General features: G+C 60.7%; 1 protein-coding gene and 1 long non-coding RNA gene across 3 annotated transcripts in view; one reads left to right on the forward strand and one right to left on the reverse strand.

Annotated features, from left to right (window-relative positions):
• Positions 1–21,977, forward strand: part of CACNA1S (calcium voltage-gated channel subunit alpha1 S) — a 63,440-nt gene extending 41,463 nt beyond the window's left edge. Inside the window, exons 23-44 of one of the 2 annotated variants that reach the window (XM_025458600.3) lie at positions 265–317; positions 593–739; positions 1,182–1,383; positions 1,825–1,983; positions 3,362–3,472; positions 4,103–4,186; positions 10,003–10,059; positions 10,836–10,964; positions 11,145–11,210; positions 11,749–11,840; positions 12,640–12,799; positions 13,918–14,045; positions 14,785–14,881; positions 15,118–15,220; positions 16,047–16,148; positions 16,448–16,572; positions 17,756–17,884; positions 18,667–18,917; positions 20,262–20,347; positions 20,936–21,027; positions 21,230–21,373; positions 21,493–21,977. In XM_025458600.3, the coding sequence (XP_025314385.3) occupies positions 265–317; positions 593–739; positions 1,182–1,383; positions 1,825–1,983; positions 3,362–3,472; positions 4,103–4,186; positions 10,003–10,059; positions 10,836–10,964; positions 11,145–11,210; positions 11,749–11,840; positions 12,640–12,799; positions 13,918–14,045; positions 14,785–14,881; positions 15,118–15,220; positions 16,047–16,148; positions 16,448–16,572; positions 17,756–17,884; positions 18,667–18,917; positions 20,262–20,347; positions 20,936–21,027; positions 21,230–21,373; positions 21,493–21,744 (2,769 nt within the window). In that variant the 3' untranslated portion in view covers positions 21,745–21,977. The remainder of the gene's footprint in view (positions 1–264; positions 318–592; positions 740–1,181; positions 1,384–1,824; positions 1,984–3,361; positions 3,473–4,102; positions 4,187–10,002; positions 10,060–10,835; positions 10,965–11,144; positions 11,211–11,748; positions 11,841–12,639; positions 12,800–13,917; positions 14,046–14,784; positions 14,882–15,117; positions 15,221–16,046; positions 16,149–16,447; positions 16,573–17,755; positions 17,885–18,666; positions 18,918–20,261; positions 20,348–20,935; positions 21,028–21,229; positions 21,374–21,492) is intronic. The other variant, XM_025458601.3, reaches the window with a different exon arrangement.
• LOC112667092 (uncharacterized) lies at positions 16,852–19,823 on the reverse strand. The gene is made up of 5 exons (XR_007411739.1): positions 19,599–19,823; positions 19,415–19,483; positions 18,791–19,325; positions 17,806–17,858; positions 16,852–17,358 (listed from the first exon to the last, which is right to left on the reverse strand). It is a non-coding gene; the product is annotated as an uncharacterized LOC112667092 (long non-coding RNA).
• Positions 21,978–23,268: the final 1,291 nt, after the last annotated feature.

Below are 23,268 nucleotides of genomic sequence, written 5' to 3' on the forward strand. Positions count from 1 at the left end.
TCCCACAGCAGCCCCGTGGCCACCCCACGGGCAGGACAAGGAGGGCGGGGCCACCCTTCTTCTCGGTCTACAGCAGGGAGACCCCAAGAGGGCTCCTAGAGCAGTGGGGGACAGGCGCCCTGAGGGAGGAGCAGAGCCGAGCGATTCCTATTTCCTCTTCCTTCCGACCCCCTTCCCTCCCCTCCACTATTGGGTCCCTAGCCCCGAGTCCTGTTTCCATGACAACGTGTGTCCCTCCCTCTCTCCCTCCCTCCTCGGGCACAGGGGAAGTTCTTCAGCTGCAATGACTTATCCAAGATGACAGAGCAGGAGTGCAGGTGGGCTGAGCACCGCTGGCGAGGGCGCATGGGGGACGGCCCGGGACGGGGCCCTGTGTGAGGGGGACCTGGGAGCCTGAGCCCCGAGGCCCGGGAGGATGCTCTGAAGGGCCTTGTCTTGGGTAGCTGTGCTGAGGGAGGACCCAGCAGTGTCTCCTCCGTCCGCGGCCTCGGCCTTCTCTTCTCCTGCGCCCACGGCCCGGGGCCCAGGGGACGCGGGTGGGGAGGAGGCGGCCCGGCCACGCACAGTGAGTGACCGCACGTCCCCACCTCAGGGGCTATTACTACGTGTACAAGGACGGGGACCCCACGCAGATGGAGCTGCGTCCCCGCCAGTGGATACACAGCGACTTCCACTTTGACAACGTGCTCTCCGCCATGATGTCACTCTTCACAGTGTCCACCTTTGAGGGATGGCCCCAGTGAGTGAGGGCTGGCCCTGGGCCCAACACCCGCAGGGTCGGGGCGGTGCCGGCAGCCGTCTTGCCCGTCTGCGGCCCTTGCTGCTCTGTGCCGGGCCCGTGGTGAGCGCTCAACGGCCCACCGGCTCGGAGGGTTGGAGGACGAGTCTGCTCTCTGGCCACTCCAAAGACATCCTGACCGGGGGCCACGGAGACAACGGCCCCCCGACAGGTGTAGGCCTCGGCCCGTATGGGGAGCCCCACTGATTGATGAGGGTGGGTGATGCATCCCACGGGAAGGCAGGCCCTTCGCAGGACCTGTGCCAGCCTCTGTCCTGTGGCTCGACGGCTCAGAAAGCTCCCTTGGCTCCCCGTGTCCACCGGGATAAAGCCCACCCTGCCTGGCCGGGCTGCCTGCCTCAGCACCCCCATCCAGCCCAGCCTTTTCTCTGCCCACCTCCAGGCTACTTTACCAGGCCATAGACTCCTACAAGGAGGACATGGGCCCTGTCTACAACAACCGAGTGGAGATGGCCATCTTCTTCATCATCTACATCATCCTCATTGCCTTCTTCATGATGAACATCTTCGTGGGCTTCGTCATTGTCACCTTCCAGGAGCAGGGGGAGACTGAGTACAAGAACTGTGAGCTGGACAAGAACCAGGTGCCTGGGCCGAGGTGGGGAGCAGAGCCCCCACGGGCCTTCCGCCAGCTTGAGCCCTGGGCTGTGGCCAGTGTGGCCGAGGATGACCCCAGAACTTCCATCGCATGCCCAGACCCAGCCTCCAACACTCTCCCCATCTCCAACCCATCCCCAACATGAAGCAACACCAAGGGGTGGTGTGGCCGTCTGTTCGTGGGAACCCCGTGATGCCCAGAGAAAGCCCCTCAGAGACCTGGGTGGGGCAAGAGCCATGATGGAAATGGGCTGGGGGAGCTCATTCCCCCGAACAGGCCAGCAGAGCCCATCAGCCCCGAGCTCCCGGCCACAGCTGCTCCTGGCAGAGCAGGACAGCGTGAGGTGCCCTCAAGCCCGTGCAGGGGGGTGTGGGAGCAAGGGCGGGCCCTCCTCAGGGCTGACCGGCCCTGTGGTGTCGTGTCGCAGCGCCAGTGCGTACAGTACGCCCTGAAGGCCCGCCCGCTGAGATGCTATATCCCCAAAAATCCATACCAGTACCAGGTGTGGTACGTTGTCACCTCCTCCTACTTCGAATACCTGATGTTTGCCCTCATCATGCTCAACACCATCTGCCTGGGCATGCAGGTAAGGGCCCCCGGGAGACAAGGGCCTCATGGCCCAAGGCCTGATGGCCCAGGGCAGGGGGTGGGCAGGGTTCCTGTCTCCTTCCCCCCAAGACACCTGCTGTGCCAGGCGCTGTGCAGTGAGGTGCTGCGGGGGACAGAGGACTACACTGGTCCCAGGCCTTGCTGCCCGGCACCCAACGGTTATTAAGGCGGAGCTCACCCCTACAAATAGCTGCGCGGTTCTGTAAACAGGAGACGGCTAAGCAGAAGGACGAGGCAGCGTAGGAAGTAGAAAGTGCCTTCTCGGCTTATGTTCTGCTGTTGCAAATGTGGGTGATTGAGTTGGTTGGGATTTTGGCTCCAGCCTCCAGAAAAATGGGCTTAATATTCACAGAACAGGTGTCTCCTGGGAGTTGAGCATACATTATAGACAATATCATAATCAGCAGCAGCGTTAGCAGACCTTAATTAAGCATCAGATCCCATCAGGCCTGTATAAATAGAATTGCGGGCGAGGCTCCCTGGCCCGAGGCGCCTCAGACGCACCCAACCACAGGGCTCTATTGCCAGGTGATGAGGACGTGGAAACGCAATGGCAGAGCAGCAAGCCCAAGTCATACAGAGCATCAATAGCAGTGGCTCAAGTCTGGGTCTAACCTGGACGGTCCTGCCAAGACAGGGTCGGGTGGGGCAGCCACCAGATCCTTCTGAACTACCTGGGAAGGTTTTGGGGAGTTAAGTGGGATTTCACCAACTTCCCAAAAAAGTAAGAGATCCTTAGCAAACGGTGGAAGGAAGTAGGTTGAAGGAGGATCCCGGAGGTGGGGCAAGGGGGCTGTGGCTCTCGCTCGACTGCCTCGCCGTCACGGGGCGGGGAGCAGAGTGCAGATGGAGTCAGCTAGGTGAGCTCGGAGGCCCACCTGTGCACCTGCGGCTGGTGATAATAGCCGCTGTAGAACCAGTGATCTTCTCTCCGAGTCCTGAGCTCAGATGACCAGATGGAGCCTGTCCCAGCCAGAGCTCTGCTGGGGGACCTCCCCTCCTGGTCATCCCATGACAGATCTGGAAGTAAGCTCTGGTCCTGTGGCCCCCGTGTAGACCAGTGTGCTCAGCACGACCCTCTCCTCCTCCTTTCACCATCTCTCTGCGGGAGAGGAGGACCCATCAGACTTGGTGGAGTTCAGGGGCTGGCCCAAGCAGGCGCCTCGTATTCTGAGATTATTTTTAAAAGTGAGCAGGAAAAAAAATAATAGATAAATATAAATAAATAAATAAAAAGTGAGCAGGAAGCCCGAGGAAGATGCTGGGGGCAGCCTGGAAGAGCGCGGATCTCTGAACCACAGCCTGCAGGGCGGGGAAGCTGGGCCCTTCCAGACCCGTCTCCTGCCTCCCCACAGCACTACAACCAGTCAGAGGAGATGAACCACATCTCAGATATCCTCAATGTGGCCTTCACCATCATCTTCACCCTGGAGATGGTCCTCAAACTCATGGCATTCAAGGCCAGGGTGAGTGCTGGGGTGTGGGGGCCTGCTCATGGAGCACCCCCACCCGCTCTCGTGGGGGCCCCCTTCATCTGGCACCGTCCTCACCCTTTGCCTACCTCCACCTTCAGACACAGGACATGAAGCTATTCAGGCTGCCTCTTCCCCGTGCCCTTTGTTGAACGTATCCCATGTTCCCTGCCTCCCCTTAAGCTTCTGAAGAAGAGGCCCAGGGCTGGGGGAGTATTTTGCTGTGTCTGTGGTCCCCCAGTCCACTCTCACCCCAATCCAGCCCTGTCCAATCCAGCCCAGCCCAGCCACGCCCTGGCAGGTCCACACTATGATGCCCCAGACAGGGCTGCGAGCTGGGGAGGATGAAAGAGTCCCCCACCCGGCCCAGGACCCCAAATCCTGAGTTCTCAGCTGTTCTCTTGCTCCCCTCCAACCACATCATGCAGAGCCAGAGGGAGGGGGGTAGTGGGGTGAGTGGGCTCGCAGGAGCACTAATGGAAGGTAGCGCCATGCACACCCTGCCTTGGCCTGGCTTGACCGGTCTGCATTACCTCACCCGGGGACCACCGCCTTCTGCTGGCCACCAACGCTTCTCCCCCCCTAGAGCTCACCCCCTGGTTCTCCCATCACCGTCCTTCCCAGGGCTATTTTGGAGACCCGTGGAACGTGTTCGACTTCTTGATTGTCATCGGCAGCATCATTGACGTCATCCTCAGTGAAATTGATGTGAGTACCAGGCAAACAGAGCCACCGCTGGGGTGGGGTGCAAGCACTTGTTCGGTCCCTGGGAACGTGTGGGGCACCCACTGTGTGTGCAGCATGGTGCCCCGGGGGTTTACAAAGATGGCCATGACGGGAGCCACAGGCCCACAGAGCGGACAAATAACTCAGATTCCGGGCGGACGTAATGCATGTGCCAGGCTGTCCACGGCGAGGGCTGTTGTGGAAGGGAGAGGTCTTTCAGGGTGGAGCGGTCAGGGAAGGCTTCCTGGAGGTGGTCCAAACTGAAGGAGGGGGAGCTGGGGATCAGAGGGAAGAGCAAGCACCCCAGGCAGGGCAGCTGTGGGAGAGGCATGGAGCAGGAGATGAATGATGGAAGATTCCGAGCACTGAGAGGCCTGGGCTAGCAGAAGCGTGTGAGCATGTGGGGGGCGGTGGGGGGCGGGCAGAGGTACGGCTGGAGAGGTAAGGAGAGCTGAGTGGGCCTTGAACTCTCTGTAGCAGGCAGTGGGAAGTCACAGGAGGTTTTTGATCAGAGCAGTAGAAGGATTAAAACTGTTCTTCTAAAAAGTCAACCTGGGTGCAAGGGGCAGGTGGTAAGAATGACGAGAATGAGGGGCCCCAGCTAGGGAGTGAGTCGTGTGTTTAAGTGCCACCTAATACTTATCAAGCACCTTGTACCCATCCTGGAGACACAGCAAGGAACATGGGGGCAAACCGACCATAAAAAATGTCTAACAGGCAGGTATGCCCCGTGTGCATCGCAGAGAAAAATAAAGCAGGATAAAAGCTTGGAAGGGAGGTTGGTGTCGAGATGATATCTGAGGGGGGCCTGGGCGGCTCAGTCGGTAAAGCATCTGCCTTCAGCTCAGGTCATGATCCCGGGGCCCTAGGATCAAGCCCTGCACTGGGCTCCCTGCTCAGGGGGGAGCCTGCTTCTCCCTCCGCCCCACCCCTCCCCCACCACTTGTGTTCTCTCTCCCTCCCTCCCTCTCTCTCTCTCTAACTCTGCCCTCTCTCCCAAATAAATAAATAAGATCTTTTTTAAAAATTACATTTGGGCGACAACCTAAATAAAGCAAGGGGGAGAGCCACGCCGGTGTCAGCACAGAGCGTCGTAGAGAGAAACACGCGTGAATGCAAAAGCCCAGAGGTTGCGGAATAGCAGGAGGCCCTTGTGGCCGGAGTGGGGAAGGGTGGAGGTGAGGTCAGAGACAGAAGGCGGCGGCCACGTCACTTAGGCCCTTGGACGCCGTGGTTACGGCTTGTGTTTTATTCTGAGAGAGATGAAAGCCGTTCCAAGGGCTGAAATCTGGTCTGTTTTCGTTCTGAAAGGATCCCTCTGGCTGCTGATGTGTCGAGAGCAAGTTGTGGGGGACGCAAGGCATCCTCAGGGAGGGCGGTGCATGATTACCTATGACAGGTGACGGGGGCTGCTGTGGACCTAGCAAGGATCGGGGCACATCCAACCCGTTTGGAGGTTGAGCTAACAGAATTTGCACACGGCCTTGATTTTTAGAGTGAGAGAGAGAAAACAGATTGAGGGTGACTACAAGGATTTTTGTCCAAGCCATCGAGCTGTCCTTTACTGAGATATGGAAACTGCTGGAAAAGCAGGTGTGGGGCAGAAACCAAGGTTTCTGTTTTAGGGATGGTAATTTAGGAGGCTTACAAGGTGTCTGGATGGAGACACCAAGTAGGCTGGGATTTGAGTCTGGATCTCAGGGCCTAGGGCAGGCGGTAGGTAGGATTTGAAGATAGTATTTAAAGTCTTGAAGGGGGCAGCCCCGGGGGCTCAGCGGTTTAGCGCCACCTTCAGCCCAGGGCGTGACCCCGGGTCCGGGGATTGAGTCCCACGTCAGGCTCCCTGGATGGAGCCTGCTTCTCCCTCTGCCTGTGTCTCTGCCTCTCTCTCTCTGTGTGTGTGTCTCTCGTGAATAAATAAATAAAATCTTTTTAAAAAATGTTTAAAAATAAATAAATAAAATAAAGTCTTGAAGGATGGACGACATCTGCTGAGAAGGGAGGGGGTATTCAGAGAGAGGGGCCCAAAGTCTGGGCCGTGGAACGCTGCCGCGCTTAGGCGCTGGCGAGACACGGAGGAACCAGCGAATGAACTAAGGGAGAATCGGCTGTGGAGGCCCGGGAAGCGAAGGAGATTGGTGCCCTGAGATCAAGGAGAGCAGACGAGTCAAGGAGGAGAACTGGACGTTGACTTGATTTTGGCAATGGGGCGATCAACAGGGACCTTGGTAGGAATTAGGGGGAGGAATGCCCAGTTGCCACAGACCGGGGAGGGGGAGCAAAGAATGCAAGGAGGCACAGTTCCTTGGAGGTGTCTTGTTGCTGAGAGAGATAGGACAGAAGCTGGGGGCAGGGGGGCTTGAAGACTCGAGAAACGAGAAATGGCAGCATATCCTCAGGCTCTGCAAATGTCGGGTAGTGAGGAAGTAGCTACAGGAGCAAAGTCTTTGAATAAACGAAAGGGCTTAGGACCCAGTGTCCCGGGGAGAAGCTGGAGCAAGAAAGCCGCAGTCCATCCGTGGTAGCAAGAGGGGACGCAAAGCCAGCGGGCATAAAGCAACGAGAGTCGGAGCTCTGGTGGCAGGAGAGGAACAGAAAAGCTCAGGGGCAACAGGGTTTGGTGACTGCATCCGGGGGCCGCAGGAAGGAAGGAGTCCAAGGTGGCTCAGTGACTCCCAAACGGAAAGGCTGGGGGGGACGCACTCCCCGAGGCTCTGTCCCGGGGCTGCGGGTTGGCGGCCGGGTGCACGGGCAGGAATGGGTAGCGAGTCGTTGGAAATGCAGGAGGGGAGCCCAGGGTCACTCTGCATCGAGCAGCTGCATCTGCAGGGGCTGGGCCCCGATGCGTGGAGGGGATGGTCGGAGCCCGGGGAGGGGTGCAGGGGGGGAGCCAGCTGCCAAGGGGTTGAGATCCCATAGACTTCAAGGCAGCAAGGCCACTCGGTTTGCAATTTGGAAGCCCTCCGTGAGCAGGGTGACACATCGGTAGCCTGTGGGGTTGAAGCCACTTATTAGGATGGAGCAGTGAACAGAAAGTGGGGGGAAATGGGCGTGAGAACAGGAAAAGAGCTTTTGCAAGGCGTTCAGCAGAGGTAGCTGCTGGGCAGTGGTGCGTGTTGATTAATTTAGGGAAAGTGAGACGACGGACAGCGCAGGCACAGAGAGAAACTCGTAGCGCGTGAGAGAAGATTGTGGAGGAAAGGGTCATGTTCGGGGGCGACAGCAAAGGACACGAGTCAGACCACGGGAAGGGGAAGAGCATAAGCAGAGGCCGCACGGATGGTGAAGGGCGCAAGGGAGCAGGGGCTGGGAGGAGGGACTAGGGGTTCATCCCGGGCAGCCACGGGAGTGGCCCCGAGGACGAGGACGGGCACTGGCCCGTGAGGAATACCGAGGTGATGAGCTCATCGCAGGAAGAACGATGGGGTCTGGGGGGCCTAGTGAGCTCAGGTTCACCCTGGAGTCATGCTCGGTGACCCCGGGAGCTGCGGGAGGAAACCGGACACCGGGCGTGGTCCTGAGGCTGGCACATGGGGTGGAGCAGCTCGGGGGCGGAGCAAGGGCATTGAGGGCACTGTGGAAAGGGGCACACGAGGGCCCAGGCTGGGCCGGGAGGCGTGTGGCCCCAGGAGCTGGACCAGGAGGAGTGGGGTAGGGGCATGAGCGCCCGGTGGGTGAGGAACAGCACTGAGGGCAGCAAGGGGGTGCAGCCAGAGGGGTCCCCACGTTGGAGATCTTCGGAGGCCAGCAGATTTGAAGCTGCGGGGGGCGGAGGGTCACTGCGGAGTGAAAGAGGGGGGCAGGGGGCAGGGAGGAAGAGATCCGAGAATTGTATCGCGGGAGGGGCGCCGTGAAGAGCACCCAGCCTTCTGAGCTGCCCACGGCGGCCACGCGGGCTTCTGGTCCGGGGGGGGGGGGCTGGGGGCGAGCCCCAAAGCCGGAGGCCTCGCCCAGGTGTAGGCTGCCTTCTGAGCTGCCCGCTGCCCGATGATGATGATGGGCGCTTCAGACCCGGCCAGGCCAGGGGCGATCCCCATGTCCCCATGGTGGGTGGAGAGGTGGGTAGGGGTGGCCCTGGGGACGCCTGAAAGGGGGCAGGGAGGTGGGGGCGGGCTGGGGGTACGGCTGAGGCAAAGTCTGGGCCTGAGAACAAGGGGCCCTCAGCCTGGGATTCCCTTAGGCTCTAAGCCCTGGCGGGAGCAGTACCTTCCGTGGCTTTGGCTGCGGGCTGACGTCCGGGGAGGGCCTGGCCTGGGAGTCCTCTTCACCCCCGAGGCCACGGAAAGACCCGTCCGCTCCGATCCCGTGAGGGTGGGGCCGAGCACCGGCCCGGCGGGTCCTGGCGAAACCAGCCCAGCCCGGGTGGGTTCGTGGGTGTCCCGTACTCCCGTGGACGTCCAGTTTCCACTGGGGAAGAGCATCCCGAAGGCCCCGGGGTCGGAAAGCTCAGTTAGAAGAGAGAACGCACATAAACAGCCCAAACCTGCAGAGGCTTGAGGTCTGTGCGGGGGAGGCCTGGATCCATCAAAACACCTCTTTGTTGGTGGAGGACCCAGAGGCTGTCGGTCGTCAGTCGATTTGTAGAAGCAGGTGTACCAGCGTCGCTTCCCTGAAGTCACCTTAGGGCTTTACAATTTAAATATTGGTTTATGTTCCCAACATACAACCCGGGGAGCTGAGTAGGGGCCACACTCGGGTAGCATTTTCAGCGACGGCAGGAACCTGCCCCGTCCAGGACAGTGGCCTCCAGACGCCCCCGTGCACACGGTCACTTGGAATGTGGCTGGTACCCACGAGGCAATGAGTTTCTGGTTTGATTCCGTTTCCGCCGTGACTCAGACGGCCGCGTGTGCCCGGTCGCGGCCGTCCTGGCCGTCAGGGCTACGACACTGGTTGTCATCCTGGGCCGCATATTAAAATCACCTGGGATGCACTTAAAGGTCTGGAAGCTGCCCCCGCCCCCACCCCGACCCCACCCCCCAGAAGCTGACTTAACTGGCCTGGGTGGGGACCCAGCGAAGGAATCTAGTAAGTTCTCCCCGTGGTTCTGAGGCGGGCCTGGGAAGCAGCGGCCCCGGGGAAAGCTGCCCCCAAGACGGTGTTGCTTGGTGGGGAAGCCGGTGTCCCGGGAACCAGTCGACCCACAAACAGCTGGAAGATAGAGCAGCGACGTCCCCTGTCCCGAGACTCCCGAACTAAGGTTTCTCCTGAGAGGCAGCCCAGGGGAGAAGCTCAGAGTCACCAGAAACAGGGATGCTCTCGCACCGGCAACACCGGACCTAAGAGCCTGGGCACCGGGGGGAGGCCTCAGCCACGCTCGAGGGCCGGGGGTGCTGGAGAAACAGCTGCGGTGGGGGCCCCAGACCTCCCCGAGGGCCTCGGGGGCGCAGGGGCTGGCGGGCTCCCTGGACCCAGGGGTGCAGGGGTGTGAGTGATGAGCAGGGCCCCCAGGGATGCCCCCAGCACCACCTAACCCAGACACACGGGAGGAACCCGAGCCCTGGGCCTTGTGGGCACGTCCTGCACACGGCAGGGACCTGTCCCCGTCTGGTCTTCCCTCCTCTTCGTGCTCCCTTGCCCCCAGCCTGTTGCCTCACCGCCCCTACAGCTTCGTCCTCACACCCCCCACCCGCCCCCGGTTGGCAGCCCCTCGGGGTCTCGATCCCCTGCCGCTCTTTTTCTCTCTTTTAACTCTTCTGTGTGTCCTTTCTGACACCTGTCCTCACCCGCCCCCTCCCCCTGTGTCCCTCCTCTCCCCTCCCCTCCCCTGCCCCTCCCCTGGTCTCTTCTCTCCACAGACTTTCCTGGCCTCCAGCGGAGGACTGTATTGCCTGGGTGGAGGCTGCGGGAACGTTGTAATTCCGGGCTGCATGAGCCTGCCCAGCACGCCCGCCAGCTCTCCGCCCTGCAGCCTGCATGCTCTCGCCTGGCCATGGCTTGCATGGGGGGGCCGGCACCGAGGCTTCCTTCCCTAGAGCAGGCTCCCCGGAGGGTCCGGCCGAGGGTGGGGGCGGGGCTGCGGGGCCGAAGGTGCATGGATACCGTGGGACAGGGGGTGAGGGGTCTCGCTGGCCCCCTCTGCCCAGATGGGAGCGCCCAGCGAGCACCGCGACTGCTGGCCGGCGCAGGACCTCAGTGACAGTTCGCTGGCACGAGGTCTTTGGGGACGCGGGAAGCCTGGCGGGGCTCTCCCCTCCCAGGGTTATCCGGGTGTCGAGGGCGAGGCTCGCCTGGCTTAGGACAGCCACGTGCTGGGGGGGCAGGTGGCCGTGTTCAATAGATGGTGACACAGCAGCCTCGCTCCAGGGCGACTGCCTTGAAAGTGTCCTCCGCTCAGTGGCAGCTTGAGGAGGTGAGAGGAGGCAGGAGCCCCCGAAGGGCAGGCAGGGGCCTGGCTGCAGCCTCCCCCGCGGCTGCCTCTCCTGAGAAGGGGCCTGCGGCCCGCCTGGCCCACCTCCCTCCCGGGCCCAAGGATGATGGGGCGCTGGTGCGCAGCAGGGGCCACAAGCGGGGCTGGCCCCCCACCAGGGACACCGCCCCAACACACACACGTCGCCCCTCCCGCCCCGCCCGCTCCCAACCCCTCCGAGGGGCCACCTCCAGACTGACCTCTGGGGCTGCTGGCCCGCAGGACCCAGACGAGAGCGCCCGCATCTCCAGCGCCTTCTTCCGCCTGTTCCGGGTCATGAGGCTGATCAAGCTGCTGAGCCGGGCAGAGGGAGTCCGCACTCTCCTGTGGACGTTCATCAAGTCCTTTCAGGTGTGCCTGCCCAGCCCACCTGGCCGGGGTCCCGGCCAGTCCCCACTGAGGCCTGGAGGGGCTGGAGGGCCTGGACTCACCCCTGGGTCGGCCCAGGGTAGAGCCCTGGGGTGACCACAGGGCACAGTGAGCTTGGGGCCGAGGTGGGGCAGGAAGGTGACCCTCCCTCCTCACCCCCAGGCCCTGCCCTACGTGGCTCTGCTCATCGTCATGCTCTTCTTCATCTACGCCGTCATCGGCATGCAGGTGAGAGGCAGGTGGGCCCAGGTCAGGGAGGGATCTTGGCCAAGTGAGAGGGGGGTGTCTGCAGACCCCAGGGAGGCCTCCTCAGCATGGAGGCCGGGCCCTCCCTGTCCTGGCCACCCAGGTGTCAGAGGCACGACGGGAAGGATGTGGGTACCCTACCCCCAGGGGCTGCAGCTGGTCAGCTGGGAGCAACCCAGGGCGCAGTGGACAGCAGGGGCCACCCGATAAGAGCCTCAGGTGGTCTCAGTCGACTCTCTGGCCAGCCTCTCCCCCCGCTCCCCACGCTGAGTCCCTAAGCTGGCTTGTGCTGGGAAAACCTGTCCGCCCTGCTTTCCTTTGGCTTCATGGGAAGAGCTTCACCCAGCCTTGAAAATAATCCAATTAATTTGGCTTCTGGTCGACTGTGGTCTGCGGTGAAGGGGGTTTGGAGGCGGGAGGGGGGAAGGAGGGGAGCAGGGCAGGTGGGAGAGGATGGCGGGGCCTGGGCGGAGGGGACGCTGGTCCAGGTGCCGCGGTGGGAGCCTTCCGTGATTCGCAGATGTTTGGGAAGATCGCCATGGTGGACGGGACCCAGATAAACCGGAACAACAACTTCCAGACCTTCCCACAAGCTGTGTTACTGCTCTTCAGGTAGCGTCTCAGGCTGCCCCCACCCCGTCCCCACCCCCCACCCCCCAAGGCCCTGCAGGTGGGGTCCCCTTCCTGGCCCTGTGGCCTGTGCAGCCTCGAAATGTCCCATCGCTTATGGAAGTCAGCTGTGTTCACCATTCCGCACCCAATGCCATTTTTTAAAAAGATTTTATTTATTTATTTGACAGAGGGAGAGAGAGAGCACAAGGCAGGGAGAGGGAGAGGCAGGGTCCCCGCGGAGCAGGGAGCCCGATGCTGGGCTCGATCCCAGGACCCCGGGATCATGACCCCAGCCGGAGGCAGACGCTAACTGAGGCACCACCCAGGCACCCCAACCGATGCCATTTTTAAAATCATTTTCGAACAAGTGGCCCCACATCTTCATTTTGCCCCCCGGGCTCCAAAATGATGTCACAGGTCCCCACGTGGGGTATGGCATGTTGCCCCAACCGCATCTGCCTGAAGAGGAGCCAGGGCCCCACATCCCTTCTCGGGGGCGATGGGTGGCACAGCCCTCCCTTGCGGTCCCCCACTGGTGACATGAGGCATGGGTTGACTTTGTCCCTGCAGCTAAGAAACCGCTTTCCTATAGTTTAGCTCCTACTCCTAGTGCCCCGTAGGGAGCAGTGGAGCAGCAGCACAGAGGGGAAACTGAGGGCCACCTCACTCGGAGCTGCTTGGTGAACCCAGGGACCTGCACGGCCTCCTTCGGGGGCGGGCAGGGGACGGGGATGTGTGCGGAGGGGCTTGGGGGCGCCCCCCGAGAGCGGACAGGCCACCAGGACCCTGTGCCGTCCAGGTGTGCGACAGGGGAGGCGTGGCAGGAGATCTTGCTGGCCTGCAGCTACGGCAAGTTGTGCGACCCCGAGTCAGACTACGCCCCGGGCGAGGAGTACACGTGTGGCACCAACTTCGCCTACTACTATTTCATCAGCTTCTACATGCTGTGCGCCTTCCTGGTGAGCCGGCCCCCGAGGGGTCCACCATCCCCTTCTCACTCGGCTTCTGTGTCTCGGGGATTGGCCTCAGGGGACGCAGGAGATAGGACACTCCGCTTAGATGGGCCCTCGTTCTGGTCATCCTGGGTGGCGCCCGGCTTTGAGGGCTTTATCATGCTCCAGGGGGGTTGGCTAGCGATTAGAAACCAAAAGAATCAGAGTGGGGCTCTGTCCTAAACGGATAGGGGCTCCCAGTAAAGCCACCTGCCCCTCCCTATCCATCTGAAGAGAAGGTGGCCCCACTGAGGGGGTACGTCCCTATGGAGTTGGAAACAGCACAGACGGTTCTGAGACTCCGGGACGGCTGTCTATCCTTGTGCAAGGCAAAGAGCCAGTGGCATCCATGGAACTGTCCTCCCTTCACTCTTTTTTCCTCCCCATATGTGGTCAAAACTGCTGGGTGAGCGCCCGTGCGGCCCTGGGCTCAGTGCAGAGGGCGGCAACACGCTAAGACCCCGCGTGGCCCTGAAGGAGCCCACTGGGTACTTTGGGGAGTCCGTGCAAGCAAGTCTTGCCACTCAAAGGGGCGCTCGCTCTACACAGAAAATGCAAGAGCAGTAATGGGGCCGGTCCGGTGGGACACTGAGGGGGATCATGTCTCTGAGGAGGGGGCAAGAGGCTGAGATTGCAGGCGCTGGAGCTGGGTTTTATTTTTTTATTTTTTAAGATGTTATTTATTTATCCATGAGAGACACAGAGAGAGAGGCAGAGACACAGGCAGGGGAGAGAAGCAGGTTCCATGCAGGAAGCACAATGCCAGACTCGATCCTGGAACTCCGGGGTCACGCCCTGGGCCGGAGGCAGACGCTCAACCACTGAGCTACCCAGGGGCCCCTTGAGCTGGGTTTTAAAGGACGAGCACCCAGGTCCCTGGCAGAGGGCACTGACTGTGCAGGAGCACGGGGGTGTGACATGGAGGGACTTGGGGGGGACATAGGTGGTTCAGAAGGGCTGCAGTGAAGGGCCCAGGTGGGAGGGCGCTCTGGCCCCCTTGCCCAGTGGACACCTCCCAGCCCCCCAGCCTACTCCCATCATCCCCTGCTTTTCCACGGTGTGATCCCTCGGTTCTCCTCTTGCAGATCATCAACCTCTTCGTAGCTGTCATCATGGACAACTTTGACTACCTCACGCGGGACTGGTCCATCCTGGGCCCTCATCACCTGGATGAGTTCAAGGCCATTTGGGCAGAGTATGACCCAGAAGCCAAGTGAGTCCGGTCTGCACCAGCTCTGTGTAGGGCCCCCCACAGCTGTCCCCTCTTCCATCCTCCACCCCGCCCTACTGTCCTATCGGGAGTCCCTCTCCAGCTTCACAAGAATGAGTGGGCTTCATCTCCCTTTATTATCTGAGGTCCCAGATCAGAAAATTGGGAGTCTCTTAGGGTTGGAAGGGAGCCCACCCTTGAAGCACCCCAGGGCTGAAAACCCCTTGGCTTTCCTGGGAAATGGTCATCCAGCTTCTGCTGGGACCATCCAGGAGCAAGGAACCCAGTATGTCAGCAGGCCCTGGCTGACCGGAGCTGTAGGCCACCCACCAACAGCGTCCTAGCTTGACCGAAACCCAGAGCCACCCGGCCCACCCCAGACCCACCGAATCAGGATCCCCATTGCCTGTTGAGCTCGTCCCCGGGGCATTGGCCTGGGGATTAAACCTGGGGAAGCGCTATTGCTTTACTTTCTTTCTAAAGAGGTAACAATTCATATTTGACGGATGTTGGCCCGGTGTCAGGTGCTGCGCACTGCATACAACATCTCATTTAACCCTCGCACCAACCTATGAACCCAAACATTGTTCCTTCTTTAAAGAGGGGGCTCAGCTTCTACTTCCCAAACCGGCTTAGTAAATAGGCAGCGCCCCGGGCGGCCTGGCTGCCCTCCTTGGGCTCTTCTCTGAGCAGGACGAGGTCTGGGGGCTGCAGGGACCCTCGGCTGTGTGTCCCCCCGCAGGGGCAGAATCAAACACCTGGATGTGGTGACGCTGCTGAGACGCATCCAGCCCCCCCTGGGCTTTGGCAAGTTCTGCCCACACCGGGTGGCCTGCAAGGTAACCAGCGCTGCCGGGACGGCGCCCCCGAGGCGGGGTCTGGGGCCCTTGGGACGGAGTGGGGCTGAGGCCCGCCGAGGAGTCATTTTCGAGCGGTCTGCTCCCAGGCCCGGGTCCCTGGCTGAGGGCCTGGAGTCCCCACGCGTCCCCTCGCCAAGGGCGTCCCGAATCCCCCGCACCCCGGCCCCGGCCCAGCCCCTCCCGGTCGGCAGCGCGGCCCTGCGCTCCCCCCACAGCGGCTGGTGGGCATGAACATGCCCTTGAACAGCGACGGCACCGTCACCTTCAACGCCACGCTCTTCGCCCTGGTCCGCACGGCCCTCAAGATCAAGACGGAAGGTGAGGGCTGGCTGGGCGGCCGCGCCCCTTGTCCCCGAGGGTGCGCCCCGGGCCCACGCAGATCCTCAGAGGAAGAGTGGAGGAGGACCGGCCTGGCCGCTCCCTCAGGGCGCAGCTCGGAGCTTCCCTAGGGGTCTGCCTGGGGCTGGAGCAGCACAGCGCAGGGTGCCCCCCCGCAGTGGGCCGGCGGCGCAGAGGGCCCCCCATGCTGCCCTGGGCAGGCCGCGCCCAGCTCCCCTGGCCCCCGGTACCGAGCCCAGAGCCGGAAGCCTGGGGTTGCTGGGAGCAGGGAGCAGGGAGCGGCCGCGGGGGCCCTGGGCGTGTTCCGGGCCCTCACCGAGGGCTGGGCCATCTCAGAGCCGTCCCGAAGGTATCAGAGGGGCCACAGGGCAGGCTCCCTTGGGGGGCGAGGAGAGGAGGGCCAAGAGGCAGGGTTGGAGGGACCGAGGTCGGCAGCAGGACGGCTGCCTGGGGGTCCTTGGAAAGATCATGGGGCGGGGGGGGGGGTGGAGGGGGCCGCAGCAGGAGATGTAGACAGCCCGCAAAGGCAGCCACTGCGACCACGGGAAGCCAAGGCTCGTGGAGAGTGGCCGCGCACGGCCCCGGGGTTGTGCGGCCCCAGGGCTACGGTGATACCCACCGCCCCCCACCCCGCCCATTGCCGGTGCTTAGCACAGCAGCTGCCAAAACCCACGCACCACACAAACAAAAGCTCAGGCAGTATTTGTTGAGGGAGGTGTTCGGAGAAGCCTAGGTGGCTTTGTCAAGTGCCGTTGACTTGGGCTGGGGGACTTTAGGGCCACCTCTGCCCGTCCCTTGCCCCCAGGTAACTTTGAGCAGGCCAACGAGGAGCTGAGGGCCATCATCAAGAAGATCTGGAAGAGAACCAGCATGAAGCTCCTGGACCAGGTCATTCCTCCAATAGGAGGTGGGTACTGCTTTGGGAGACCAGAGTCCCGGAGCAGCTGAGCAAAGGGACCAGGGACTTCTCTGGGAAGCCCCATGGGAATCTGAGAATGGCCCCCAACCCTTTGTAAATACCTTGGATAGACCCCAGGGTGGCCATCAGGGCAGGAACCAGCCTTAGGATGCAAAGTGCCCACTGTCCAAGTCAGCAAGGAGAGGAGAGTCCTGATTGGCCCGGTCCTGCCCACCCCTGGCTCCCACTCGGAACCCGGTGCAAACTCTTGCCCACCCTCAGGACATCCCTTATTGGCTCCTCTGCAGATGATGAGGTGACTGTAGGGAAGTTCTACGCCACGTTTCTCATCCAGGAGCACTTCCGGAAGTTCATGAAGCGCCAGGAAGAATATTATGGGTATCGGCCCAAGAAGGACACCATACAGATCCAGGTAAGCCCACCCTGAACTCCAACGGACTCCACTGAGCCAGGTCCCCAGGCTCCAGCTCCCTCTCTATGTCCTTGAAGGTCAGTGATGGAGGCACAGAGGGAAGGAGGGAGCCAGGGTAAGAGAGGAGAAGAGCCAGGTGCTCCTCCATCTCTAGATAATAGGACCAAAAGAAACGGGATTTGTTCAAAAGAGAGATTTGAGCCCTTAAAATGATCCCCTGGTATGCAAAGAAATTTAGAACTTTGTTTCACCTCTTCTGTTTTTTATTTCTGTTTTTTTTTTTTTTTTGGTGTTAATTCGAAAATATACATGCACTTGGGCTGTGTGCTCAAAAACGTATTTCAATTGCAGTTTTTGAGTTTTTGCTTTAAAATAATCTCACAGCGCGTTTAGAATTTGCATGTGTAAGACAAACACCGTTTTTTCGGAACCATTTGAGGGTAATTCCCAACATAATGTTCTATCAACCCAGAACATTCTCCATAATTCTCCTACATGACCATGATTCTGGGCAAGGCAAGCCCCAGAGTCAGGAAATTAACGTTGGGACTTTCCTATCATCAAATCCTCAGGCCTCATATAATTTCACCAGCTGTCCCAGTAACGTCCCTCGTAGGAAGAGGATCCAATCCGGGTTCACGCAAAGCGTTTAGTTTTTAGACTCTTCCATCCAGAATAGTTCCCCAGCTTTTCTTGACATGACCTTGACCCTTTTGAAGATTATTACCAGGATCCTACAGTCTGAATTCATGTCATGCTTCCTCATGATAGATTTAGGATACACGTCTAGGACAGAAATGATGCTGTGTTCTCATTGCTGTCAAATGACGCTGGTCTTAAATCCTCCCATTGCTTTGGTCAACTCAAAAAATTATATTAATGGCATGACCAGTCAAAAGAGACCACTTGTCTAGAAGACTGTACTGAGTAAAAAGATCTTTCTACCTGGAGGCCCAGGAGGGTGTAAAATCACCCATGAGGTTAAGAGAAGACTCCTTGGGAGCCATTAGGGTTTGGACCATCCCAGGGATCAGAGCAGGACCTGCTGGCCTCGGGGAGCCCTGGGACATTGAATATCCCGGAGAGAGTGGGGCTGGAGCTGGGGCTAGAAATGAGCAAGGCCATGGGAAGCAGTGTGGTCTCCCCTACTAGACTGGAGGGGTCACTGAGCCTCTGTCCCCAGGCTGGACTGCGGACCATTGAGGAAGAGGCAGCCCCAGAGATCCGCCGTACCATCTCAGGAGACCTGACAGCTGAAGAGGAGCTGGAGAGAGCCATGGTGGAGGCTGCGATGGAGGAAGGGATATTCCGGGTGAGTGAGGGCTGTGACCGTGCCACGTGTTCTAGGCACAGGGAGCAGCAACCTGCCCAGAGAAACAAGGGCCAGGAGCCCAGCCCTATAGGTGGGGAATTTGGAAACCAAAGACACCCACAGCCCACATCTCTTGGGACTCAGAGTCAATGACCCAACCTACTGCAGTTGTCAAATACAATCATACCCTCCTCCCTCCCTCCACGAAGCCTCACGCCTGTCCTCACCGCCCCTTAAGCCCCAGTCGGTCGGCATTCACCTCTTGGAATCCCTTCATCACCCCATGCCCTGCCTGCTTCCAGTTACACTGGTCCTCAATCCTTAGCTCTGTCTGGTGTTTTTTACGACACTATGGAACCAAAAGGTCTTTAAGACCAACCAGTTAAACCTTTTTGGGTTATCCCTGAGGAAATGGCAGCCCAAAGAGATGATATGAGATATCTAATATCACTCAGCAAGTTAGTTTTAGAGGTGGGACTAGAACCAGGGGGTCCCCAGACTCCCAATCCGGTGTTTTTTCCATGAGAAGGGATTTCCCTATCTGGTTGTCTGTGTCTCCTACGTAGTTCCCTAGATGCGTCCTGTCTACCTCACTCAGCTGAGAACTCATTGAAGGGGGATGATCTCTTCTCTGACCCTATAGCCCAGTCCATTCTCCTCTGGCCTTATGGGATTTGTCTTCTAATCCATCACTCGTTCCCAGGATGGCAGTCCTCATGCACGCTCAGCTCTCATCCCCCAGTCACTGTCCCCAGCCCTGACGCTCTCCTCCTTGCCCCTAGAGGACCGGAGGCCTCTTTGGCCAGGTGGACAACTTCCTGGAAAGGACCAACTCCCTGCCCCCTGTCATGGCCAACCAGAGACCCCTCCAGTTTGCTGAGATAGAGATGGAAGAGCTGGAATCACCCGTCTTCTTGGAGGATTTCCCTCAAGATCCTAGAACCAACCCCCTTGCTCGTGCCAATACCAACAATGCCAATGCCAACGTTGCCCATGACAACAGTGACCATAGCAACAGCCAGGTGTTTTCCAGGTAGGGGCAGCAACGGCCAGCTTTGGATGGGCAGGGTACTGGGGTCGGGCTGGGAAAACATGGCTAGGGGGTTCCAGGCTCTCTTGGATGGGGCATCCTAAAATACATAGACTGTCTTTGGCTTGGCTGCCTTTGTGTCCTTCTGGATCCATCCATCCTGCACCTAAATGCAAGAGGCTAGGCCTGGACTGCAGAGACTCCTCTGGCCAGCAGAGAGCAGCAGCGGCACAAATGCCCTGGGTTCCTCTCCATCATCTGCTGCCGGTCTAGGAGCTGGGACCTACGGAACGAAGTAGGTTAGGAAGAGGGCGCTGGTGTGAAAAACTGTGGAAGATTAAAGTTGAGCTGTTGCAGTTGGGTTCCGGGGAGATCTCACTGCTGAGCGGGCCCTCTCTCTCCCAGCCTGAGCTGTAGACGAAATATAATCTGTGATTATGAGTATCGTGAAAAACAGCAGGATGCAGGGGGGGCGGGGGGAACTTCTCGTAAACCAGCACCTGTGGACTGAGGTCCAAGCAGAGCTTCTGTTCTAGAGAGGAGGCCAGGTGGCGGGAGGCCTCTGAGACCTGGAAAGGCAAGAGTCACGCGCCGTCAGACACGGGCAGGACAGGGCGGACACCCGGCGAGCAGCTACTCCCCGCGGCCGGAGCTGCCTGCATCCCCTTCCCCTCAGAGACCTACAGGGCTGGAAGGGCACCTGTGCCCCGGGACCCCATGGTGCCAGGTGCTCTGGGAACACAAAGGCATCAGTCCTGAGCCCGGCCCTGAAAGGACTGTCATCCTCTAGGGAGATGTTGTCCTGTGATGTGACTGCGACCAAATAATCACAAAGAGCAGGTGCCCTGGGAATGCAGGAATATTGATCGCCAGGCGCTGGAAAGGCCTAGAAGAGGGCTAAGCAATGTTTCTCAGCCTCCACTGAGCACTAGAGCATCTAGGGAACTTCCAAAATTGCAGTGCCCGGGGCCTCACCGCAGACTCTAGGGATGGGACGCACCCACTGCTAGTGTTTAAAGCTCCCCAGCTGACCCAGCGTGCCACCGAGGTTGAGAACCAGCGTCCTAGAGGCTGTGAGGCTGGGCCTTGGAAGATGAACAGAATGTGGGAAGGGTACAGGGAAGGGCATCCGTCGAGCAAAGGAGAGGAGGAGGGGATGTATTTGCCTTGTTTCTCTAAGAGAGCCAGGACCGGCTGGGCAGAGAGCGGTGGGAGCAGCAGCCCTGGAGTCAAGACGACACCCACGATGGGTCCAGACCCGGAGGGGAAGGATGCCTGGGAGCACAAAGGGCAGGATGGCGGGAGACGCAGGCCTGCTCTGGCTCACCAGCCTGGCTTCCCTTTCAGCATCCGCTACGAGAGGGAGTTCCCTGGAGAGCCAGAGCCGCCTGCTGCCAGAGGAGGAGCCTTGGGCCAACCCCGGAGGGTCCTGGGTCAGTCTTTCCTGTGCACCCTACAAGCTGAGCCTTCCCCCCAGAGAGGCCTGGGGAGCCTCGCTCTCTTCTTACACTTGGGGCTTGGGCGCCCGTCGCGCGATGGGAGCCAGCTGGGCTGGGATGGACGAGTTGCCTCCTCATCCAGGCAGAGGACAGAGGTGCCCTCTAGGTACCTGAGTGAGGTGGGAAGGGGGCACGCCAGGAAACTTGCACCCCACACATCCCGAAGGACCACCCCTGGACACACTGACCCCTTGGGCCCGGGACCCTCAGAGATGGTGGCAGTGTCCCAGCAGGCCTCAGACTGCTGGGTGTGACCAGGAGCCTGGAGGATGCTCGAGTTCAGTGGACAGGAGGGCCCTGCCGCCCAGGGGGGCGTGCATGCAAGGGGACAGCGCAGGGTCCTGCCCGGCCCAGGGGTGGCTGGGCCTCGGCATGTGCACACCCCCCGTTGCGCCTCCCACTGCCCTGAGGCCCTCCGAGAGCTCTCGGGGCCTGGCTGCCGGGCTGAGCGGAGCCCTGTGGACTCGGGGTCCCTGGCGGCCATCAGCAGCCCCTCTCGCCCTTGCGGCATCTTGCCCACAGGACCCCACGGCAGGCCCTGTGTGGAAAAGCTGAAAGGACAGAGGACCCAGAGAGAAATGCCCAGACCCCAGGCGTCTCCCGCCCCCTGCCAGGTAACGGGGCAGAGGCCTGGGAAGGAAGTCTCCAGGGAGGAAGGGTGCCACTTTGCCGTTAGCAACGGCACGGCCGGGCTGCTGGCTCGTGCCCTCCCCGTGGGCCTTGGCTCGGGCTTCCTCTGAAGAGCTGGAGTTTCCCTGGATGCCAGTGGGCTCCAGCATCCCCCTTGGGGTCTTTGCTTTCGTGCGTTCGGAGCAGTGTGCCGGGCCGGAGCGTCCCCTGCCCGAGGAGCGGAGTTGCCCCCCGCCGGGGTCTCTGCCTCAGGGAGCGCCCCCCAGCAGGAGGCCCACGGAGAGTGGCTGCAGGTGCCCGACCCCAGCTACGGCCCGGCTGGTTCGAGAGGTGAGGAGGGCGGCGGGACGGAGCATGGGCTGCACTCGGGGGTGGCCCGGGCTGGCCAGGAGAGGCGGCCCCCGCGCCCGCTCCCCGGGAGGGCCCACCCCGCCTTCGTCCTCCCGCAGGCTCTGGTCCGAGGAGGCCTGGACACCTTGGCGGCCGATGCCAGCTTCGTCATGGCAACGGGCCAGGCCCTGGCAGATGCCTGCCGGATGGAACCCGAGGACGTGGAGGTGGCGGCAACAGAGCTGCTCAAGAAGCAAGAGTCCCCAGAGGGCCGGGCCAGTGCGCTGGGACGCCGGAGCCGCGGGTCCTCGCTGGGCAGCCTTGACCTGCATCTGGGCTCCCGGGAGACCCTGGTGCCCCCCAGGCAGTGAAGGCCCACGCCGCAGCAGCGTGGCTTAGGGCTGCCATGACCACCGGAGAGGGAGGGGGTGCTGGGCTGAGCAGGGGTGCTCAGGAGGAGGCGGGTGGACAGGCCCTCCCCCCACCAGCAAGAGGCCCGGCTGGATGGAGCTTCTAATGTCATTCAAACAGGGCCAGTCCCTGCCAGTGTGTCTGGCGGAGGGCCACTCCCTCCAGCAGGACATTAAAGTCTCCAGGCCCAGGACATTGGCACCTGGCCCCTGCTTGTCTTTTTCTTTTTGGGGCGGGGGTGAAACTTGTCCTACTCTTCTTCTCCTTATTCTTCTCTCTTCCCCATTCTATTTCCCGGGAGCACCGCTCATGGTGGGCTTGGGAGTCTGGGCCCAGGGGGAAGAGGGGCCCGTCGTGGAGAATATGTGGATGCTCCTGGAAGTCGGTGGCCGCTTCCACTGGCTGGGGCCCCATAGCCCAGGAAGCCCTGGTGGCCTTACAAGCCACGGCCCCACATCCCAGGTCACGGCCACAGCCGACCTTCTTGGCCAGAGTCCACTGCTGACACAGGCCTCAGATCCCTCAAATGTTCGTGCCCCCGCATATCAAAGACCTGCAGCTCCCAGGCTCCTCTTTCCCACACCAGACAGGAGGGAGGAGCAACTATGATTGGGCAGGGGGCTCCCAGGCGGCAGCCAGACGCTCCCCTCGTCCTACATCCTATGTCCTACATTCGGGGCATGTCCACTGCAGTCCATTTCGTCCTCGTCCCAGCCTTGAGAGGCAGGGCTTTTTTAAGTATTTAAAGGGGGTTTTAAGGATGCTGCAGGGGAGGCCCAGGGGGTGGTGCGTGGTGCCTGTGCTACGGGGCCACGGAGGCTGGAGTGAGGCCCGTGGAGTCCCAGCCGTGCCTTTCCCTGGATGCTCTTCCCTCCCCTTGCCACTCCTGGGAGGAGCTTGCCCAGTCCTGGCTTGGGCCACGGTGACCAGGGATGCCCCGCAGCACCCTGCACAACCCCAGCCGGGCCCCAGGCCGTGGGGACCTGCACATCTGCGGCCCTGGACGACTGTAACTCCCTCCCCAAACCTCAACACCAGCGCTTCCCCCTCTTCCCCTTGACAGCCTGCGGTCCTCCTCCACAGAGAAACAGAAGCCACCATGGGCACCCCCCCCCCTCCCACCCAGCTCCTCTTACCAGACTGACCAACTTGGTGGCCTTGGTCTCTTGCTCACCTCCTCCTGTCCTGACCCCGTGGAAGCCTGGGACCTCCTCCAGCCAGCTCCCCGATTCCACCTGTCTCGCGTCTCCCCCTCGCCCCATCCTCCCTCTATCTGTGGGTAACATTCCAGGTGTTTCCACCTTAACGTGTCCTTGCAGGCATCCTGTCCACCTGCCTGAGGCCGGTCTATCTATCTAGTGCGATCCTGAACACCGGACTTCTTCCCTGAGTTGTCTCCTCATCCACATTTCCATCTTAGCTCCCATTTCTCATCCCCATGCAGCCTGCCTTCTGCCCCACATTCACCAGTGTCTCCCACAACC

This window comes from Canis lupus, chromosome 7, assembly GCF_003254725.2.
Source record: "Canis lupus dingo isolate Sandy chromosome 7, ASM325472v2, whole genome shotgun sequence".
NCBI classification, from domain to species: domain Eukaryota; kingdom Metazoa; phylum Chordata; class Mammalia; order Carnivora; family Canidae; genus Canis; species Canis lupus.